Raw genomic sequence first — 8,512 nt, 5'->3', positions numbered from 1 at the left:
TCAAAGATGAGCTCAACAAAGCCCAAGACAAAAGACTCAATACTCATAAATACACCTCAAGGCTTAAATTTCATTAAAAAGTTGACAAGTCTAATAATAACAAATAGCAATGGATTAACGGATCGGTTTATTAACCTCAGTAAATATCTTCTCGCTGATAAACAAGAGATTTTTTCAATTTGGGATTAAACTGTCAGATCTTAAAGAAACCGAACATGCTGTGATTTTCATAAATAATTGCATTTCTGCATATATATATATACACACACCTTGAGCTGACATCGGTGTTGGAACATTTATTTGCATTGGGTGATGGTTTGATAGTGGCTGGGGATTTTAATATTCATATTGAAAGGCCTGGTGATACACACTCAATTAATCTGCTTGAAATATTTGATTCGTTTCAGTTAAAAAACGTGGTTAATGAGCCTACCCATAACTTGGGTGGCACACTTGATTTAGTTGCTTCCACTCCTGATATTCCTTTGTCTAATTGTAGAGTGGATCCCAGTGGTGTTTATTCAGATCATGGTCTGATTAATGTTTCATTCTCGGTCAGTGTCAGGCTACCATTGACAACAAGGCGGTTGGTACGCTCTTGGAACCGTTTGGATACACATCGTTTTAAATCACTAATTTTAAACTCTCCAATCAGTGGTCCGTTTGATAGTGATGACGTGGATGATGCATTTGTGTTGTTTGATCGTGAGATGAGGAGGGTTGTTGATGAAGTGGCTCCACTACACTTTGTCAACTCTAAACATATGCCATTAGCCCCTTGGTTCGACGGAGAGTGCAGGAATTTGAAAAGGCTATGTCGCAGATTAGAACGGGTTTATCGAAACAACCCAAGTGATAAAAATGAGAATATCTGGCGACAAGCTATTAAAGATAAATATTGCTTTTTTGTCAAAAAGAAAAACTGTTATTGGAAAAACTTGGTGGAATCAAATAGCAACAAACCAAAACGTCTTTAGAATGCCGTTAACGGTTTGCTTGGAATGGAACAGGTAGTGGATGTATCAGAAGTTGATCATAGTTCTCTTGACTTTTCCAAGTTTTTCAAAAGCAAAATTGATGATGTTCGTAATTCAACCAATCATTGTGATGAACCAACATTCACTTTATGTGATCTTGATGAAGAATCTTTTTTTTCAAACTTCTCGCCCTGTACTGACAGCTACATAAAAAAAGTCATTTTAGAGTCCCATCAAAATCTTGTTTTCTTGATTGTGTGCCCACAAAAATTCTTAAAAGATTAATTTTTACCGTTTTTAACGTTTTTCATAAATTTGTGTTTAAGTTCTGGCTCATTTCCATCAGCGTTTAAAAATGCTGTTGTTACACCGATTTTGAAGAAGAATTCTCTTGATAGACATGAGTTAAAAAATTACCGACCTGTATCTAACCTTATGTTTTTGTCAAAGTTGGTTGAAAGAATCGTTTTATCACAATTTGCTTCTCATTTGAAAATTCATAATCTTCTGCCGGTTCACCAGTCGGGTTATCGTGTGTTTCACTCGACGGAAACAGCTTTAATTGATGTTTCGTCAAGGTTGTATTCATCAATGGACGAACAAAATGTGTCATTGCTTGCTCTCTTGGACATGAGCTCGGCGTTCGATTACTTCTCAAAAAACTGAAGCAAACATTTGGACTATCGGGAGTCGTTCACAAGTGGTTCGTGTCGTACCTTGCTAGTCGTACTCAACAAATTTTATTCAAAACAAATTTGGCAGCTGTCGATGCTTTGTCATACGGTGTACCACAGGGTTCCGTCTTAGGTCCCATTCTCTTTTTGCTTTATACAGCAGATGTCTACACAATAATTGAGTCGTACAATTTCAGGTTTCATGCATTTGCTGACGACATCCAAATAATAGCCAACTCCTCTCCCTCGTCGTTTGGTGATGTGGTCGATGATTTAGTATCGTGTTTATCAGCCATTGATGTTTGTATGATGGGGCACAGATTAAAGTTGAACCAATGCAAGACCCAGTTTTTGCCTGTGGGTACATGGCAACAAGTGAATAGAGTGGGTATCAACACTATCAGAATAAAGGAATCTGTCATCGAATTTTGTGCGTCAGCACGAAATCTTGGATTTATTTTTGATACAAACATGACAATGCAATTGCACATAAAGTTGTTGTTGAAAGAATGTACTTACCAATTGAGAAAATTGAGACTCATCAAAGGATCTCTAAATATGCATACATTGCATTGTTTAATTCACTCGTTCATTCACTCGAGGATCGATTATTGCAACAGTTTATTTTACGGTTTACCCAAAAAGTATGTTGCACAGTTACAATTAATTCAAAATCGGACTGCCAAGTCGTTAACTGGTGGTTCATATTTTGATCATGTTACTCCTATTCTCTTCAATCTTCATTGGTTGCCCGTTCAACAAAGAATTGTCTTCAAAATTGCCCTACTGGTGTATAAAAGCATTAATGGATTAGCGCCGAAATATTTAATGGATCGAATTGTTCCAAGAAATGCACCGTTACAGTGTCAGAAGTTACGGTCAAACGATTTAGATTTGTTAACAATTCGACAAACTCAGCTTGCTGTTGGTTGCAGAGATTTCGCTGTTATGGGACCGAAGATTTGGAACAGTTTGCCGGTTGACTTGTGAAATCGTGGGTTCTCAATTACTGAATTTCGAAGAAAGCTAAATAACCATCTTTTCAGACAAACTTTTTATGATATGATTTGATTGAAGTGAAACATTTAATCAACTTTTGCATTAGCGCATTTAATCAACTTTTACATTGTTAGCGCCTTTGAGAACAATAAAGGGCGCTTTATATATAAATAATCTAATATATATATATATATATATATATATATATATATATATATATATATATATATTCTTATATATATTTATATATATTTTAAAGCTGTAGAGTTCTTTTTCCAGCAAATTGGTATTTTAGAAGATTGCCAACACTGAGACTGAGATAACAATTTGTGGAGAATTGTGCGAAGTATTAGTTAGTAATAATATAAATGTAATTATAAATAATAATAATAAATATCAAACTCGGTTCTTAATTTTGTTAGTCTACCAATATTTATGAAAACTGATGTCTCTGTTCTTCATTAAAATCGTAAAATAATACAGAGAAACATAATTAAAATATTAAATGAATGTGTTGTGAAAATGTGTTGTAAAAATAAGTTAATTGTTGCATTGAAATTTTTTAACAAGTGTAAAAAGTGGTAACCTGCACCTTCAAAATAACCACAAAAGTTGTCGATGAAATAGCGATATAGCGTGGTAAAATGATAATGGTAAAATAAATGCCAATTGATTATAATGATTTTTTAAATGTATAGTTAGATAATATTTGATGATAATACGTGGAATCTATAAAATTTTTGGTCATTTAATATTTTTGTAACACAGTTTTTATATATCCTCATTGTAGCTGTTAATTAAATAAATTAACTTGTTTAAATAATTTGTGAGGATTATTTTTAATTAAATATTTAATTCTAGTATATTTTCTGTAGTTTGTATTATTTTATTTGCATTTGCGTTTTAGTATTATATTCTTTATTTATGATTTTAATTTTCTATTGTTATGCTTATGCCTTGCATGTTGTACCAATCGCTGCTTTTTCAATGTTTAATCTTTGTAAAGCATAAAAAAGTATTTAAAAAAGTGTTAAAAAACATGTTTTATCCGTAAATCCAATGTATTTCAGCAATCAAATTCTTCATAAAACAATCATTGACGATAAAACTGAAAATTATTCGTGTAAAATTTAACCAAACAACAATTCTCATAATTTCATGAATAGCAATTTTTGATTAGTTTAGTTATGTCCAACACTTTGTAAAACTCTAAATAGCATTTTTATTTTTTTAGGCATTACAAACAATTTTCCCCCTCTGCCATCCTTCTGTCCCGTGAAACCGTGTTTTGTGCAAGATTTCAATGTTGATATTCCTCAACCATTTCAGTTGATTGTCAGGATACATTTCTACATATGGATATGTTGGTTGCTCTTCTAAATATTAAGAGTATCAACAGTTTAAATTATTGTTTTTGTTTTGCTCTTTTTTATACTTCAGAGTCTGTTTATATCCTAATGCTTTTATTCATTCATTGAAAGGGACACATCCATATAATATTAATTTATCTATTTATTTCAGCCTTCAGCCTTTTGATGCTTCTGAATGTTTGTGGAGCTATATCATATTTTATTGTCGAACATTCAACTGTGTCAGGTATGTAATTTGCGAAGAACCGTTCAGCTTCTGCACATTTCATTTTTATACTTGGTAGATTGAAACACATTATATGTTACTAATGAATTTTTTCTTTAGTTTCAAAATGAATGATTGTGTTAAATTTGAATGTAAATGTGAATTTTTATTAAAAAGATTGAGTTATTGTTTTAATGTTGTTAAATTTGAATATAAAAACATTGCCTTTTGGTAATTTTTTTGAAAAGATATTTTTAATTTAAAGGTTCCACATTTGGCATATCTATTTTTTATTTTGTTCTTTGTATTCCCTTGTCCTATATATTTTGGTTCAGACCAGTCTACAACGCTTTCAAGTTAGCTATAATTTTGTAAACTTTTTGAAAAATAAATTGAATGAAAACGTAAATAGTTAGAGTACTAAAAATAAAAATTTTAAAAACTGGACGTGTCTGGCGTCCACGCATTAACAAATGGCTTCTTATAATTAATTATTATTGTAGCTGGTTATTGTAGCGAAGTTTCACTTACAAATTTATTGACTTGTATTTTGAGTGATATTGTCGTTTCGTGTCGTCATGCCAGAGAGGAGAGGCATTGGTTCAATTTTAGTTGAATTGTAGTCATACAGTTACATAGATTCAACTCTTAACTGTTTAGCATAGAAACAATCGAATGATCTATGGAGCGACTTTTTTTTATCATGCAGCTCTTACATGAGCAGAACTTCTTACATATCATTCCTATGTTTAAACCTTTGCGCCACAGAAGCTGTACCATCCGCACTGCACTACGTTTATACACATAACGTATGGGCGCGCAGTCATCGCATCATACACGCGTGGGGTGTGAGAGTGTTTGATGTTCGGACGGGCATTATGCAAAACAGGCCATCGCGTATCTACACGAAACATGTCACCTTACCGATTGAGCTAACTGTTGTCTGCAAATGCGTAAGAAATTCTATTCATTATGACATAAAATATAACAGCTAAGTACATTAAAAAAAGTTGGCCCAAAACATTTAACTTTAATCAAAACACCGATGAAGACTTCAAGTCAGATACGGTATCCTTGGAGAGAAAGATTTGTAAAAAGTTAGCACGTAGCCGCAGTAATGGTGAATGTACTAGATTGAAAAGTGTAGAAAGCTTAGCTCTAGAAAGCTTACCGGTTAAACGTCGTTGATGATTTTAGTGGTGACAACGGTAGTTATGTTGATGACGAAACTATTATTTTCAATGATTTTAAACAGAATAGAAAATGAGCTACTTATTGTTAATTTAAAAAATTAATTTTATGAGGATAAACATTGTTAGCATTGTTTTTACATATGCTACCAGTAAAATAATTTTTTACTGTTTTTTTATTATTTCTTTTTTTATTTATTTATTTGAATATAATTTAATTTATTACACAGAAATGACAGCAGCATATATTTTTTCATATATTTTATCATTTTCTTCCTGCACAATTGCATCTTAGTTGTTTGGTGCGTCGGAATTCCGGCCTCTGGAGGAGTGTAAGTTCTGTTATGTTTGTTTGTGTGATGTGCTTCAGAAATATCAATAAAAGTAAAACTAATTATGAAAAATTTCAATGGTATTTTTCGGTAAATTTATATTAAAAATTGGCAAAATATTTTAGACATAAGAGGTCAGATCATGCCCACAAAATACTGGCAATTCTAATGAAGTTTTGGTTTAATTTAAATATTTTCATGGTGATGTGCACTTCACAAATTAATTAGCGTATAGCCTAAAATTAATTGGAAAAAATGATGATCACGTGTTTTAAAAATTCGTTTTGTTTTGGGATGAGAAGATTTTTGGTTTCTTCTGCAAAAATCTGGAGTACACTACCTGTAGATTTGAAGAAATTCAACATGAGCCGACATGTTTTCAAAAAACATGTAAAACATTTGTTTTGACATTCTCGAGTGAAGCTAGTGCTCCTGTAATTATTCAATATTCATATATATATATATATATATATGTTGGTAATAGACCATAATTTTACAATATTCTATAAATTCTACCGAATGTTTGGCGTTAATATGTTTGTAGTTCGGTTTTTCGATTTTTCTCACTAAAGTTTTTCGGTGATATTGAAAATCGCGACGCTGAATTAAAGAGAGTCACTAACCTGCTAGTAAACAATGGATATAAGACTTACTCTATTGAAAAGATTGTTAAAGGCAAATTACTACACAGCAATAACCTTCCTAGTACCAACAATCAAGATAACGACATCATCTTGTATTACAGAAATCACATGTCAACTGCATACAAGGTAGATGAAGCTATTCTTAAACATATCATCAATAAAAATGTCACACCAACCAACCCAAATAGTAAAGTTAAACTCCGAATTTATTACAACAATAAAAAGACGTCTCACCTAATACTGAAAAACAACAGCAGTCCTAGAGATAACTCTGAGTTAAAGCGTAATCACGTAATATATGAATTTAATTGCCCCTTTGACGGCTGTGCACGTCAACATGACTCTTATATCGGGATTACTACTACCTCACTAACTAGAAAGCTTACGATGCATAAACAGAATGGTGCTATCAAATCTCATTTGGACTCAACACACTCAATCACTATTAGCCGTGAAATCCTCGACAGTAACACTAAAGTAATATACCAGAACAGCAACTACACGCAGAAGCAGTCCTAATTGACATCAATAAACCAAAAATAAATATACAACAAAAAATGACAACCTCACTTCCAACCCGGCGCTTAACCAACAACAAAAACAAAGAAGTAATAAAAACTAGCATTGTAAATATTGACAAAGAAGAATATGATGCTATCGATGAAGAAAAGGAGACCAAAGAAGATGACCAGCCAATAAAGAAACCTGACACCTAATTTCCATCTAAATTCACTTTGACATAGTCAATCTCCATCTAAATTCATTTTGACAAAGTCAATATTTCCCTATATAAACAGCAGAAAGCACTGATGATGATTCATTCGGAATCGAAATATGGCCTTATTTGCTGCATGAATTCGGAAAATAAGTTTATTTTGAATTTTAATAAACTAAACGTTCACCAAAAAACTTTAGTGAGAAAAATCGAAAAAACGAACTACAAACATATTAACGGGCAACATTCGGTAGAATTTATAGAATATTGGATATATATATATATATATATATATATATATATATATATATATATATATATACACAGAAGAATATGTTTCTATATATATAGAGAAAGAGAGACAAAAAGATATACACACACAAAAAAAAACTGACACATATATTCTCTCTAAAATATCTTTGTAATAGTATATATATATATATATATATTTAGACATAGACATATATATATATATATATATATATATATATACATATATATATATATATATATATATATATATATATATATATATATATATATATATATATATATATATATATATATATATATATATATATATATATATATATATATATATATATATATATATATATATATATATATATATATATATATATATATATATATATATATATATATATATTTTTATATATATATATATATATATATATATATATATATATATATATATATATATATATATATATATATATATATATATGAATATTGAATAATATTCAATATTTATTCAATATTCATATATATATATATATATATCCGGGCTTTTTTTGGGGCCGGATTTAGGGCCGGATTTAAGCGTCTATCAACATTTAAAAATGTTATAAATAGAAAAATTTTTTTATTGAATTCAATTAATTTTATGTCAATAAGTTAAAGGCTAAACATATATGACACATAATAACAACATCACTAATTGTGAGGTGAGCTGGACAATTTTTTTTATGCTATAACATGGGTTATGCATAAATTATAAGCTGATCTTTGTGTACAGAATTTAGCATATCACACAACTTATTTATATATTTGAATTAATTAACTATTTGCTTGGTGTTATTTTTTGATGTTCAACATGTAGATAATTGTAAAGGTGAGTATTTTTTTAACGTATGTAAAAGGGTAACTAAAATCCGGCCCCGGCCGGTGTTTGAATTTTAAATCCGGCCAAGTCCGGCCCTGGCTGGACTTGGAAAACTTAAATCCGGTGCATCCCTAATATATATATACATATATTTATATGTATATAACATATATATATAACATATATATATAACATATATATATATATATATATATATATATAACATATGTTGGTAATAGACCACAATTTTTACAATTTTCTATAAATTCTACCGAATGTTTGT

At 30.4% G+C, this 8,512-nt stretch overlaps 1 protein-coding gene across 1 annotated transcript in view; it reads left to right on the top strand.

Moving 5' to 3' along the window:
• Positions 1–8,512, top strand: part of HELRODRAFT_83069 (hypothetical protein) — a gene marked incomplete at both ends in the record, with an annotated part of 26,281 nt that overhangs the window by 2,986 nt on the left and 14,783 nt on the right. Inside the window, 4 exons of the mRNA XM_009023305.1 lie at positions 3,868–4,013; positions 4,172–4,246; positions 4,491–4,581; positions 5,646–5,747. Of these exons, the coding sequence (XP_009021553.1) occupies positions 3,868–4,013; positions 4,172–4,246; positions 4,491–4,581; positions 5,646–5,747 (414 nt within the window). The remainder of the gene's footprint in view (positions 1–3,867; positions 4,014–4,171; positions 4,247–4,490; positions 4,582–5,645; positions 5,748–8,512) is intronic.

The sequence above is a fragment of the Helobdella robusta genome (assembly GCF_000326865.2).
Source record: "Helobdella robusta unplaced genomic scaffold HELROscaffold_35, whole genome shotgun sequence".
NCBI lineage: Eukaryota > Metazoa > Annelida > Clitellata > Rhynchobdellida > Glossiphoniidae > Helobdella > Helobdella robusta.
Note: the sequence above shows the minus strand (reverse complement) of the source record. Positions and strands in the feature narration are given on the sequence as shown.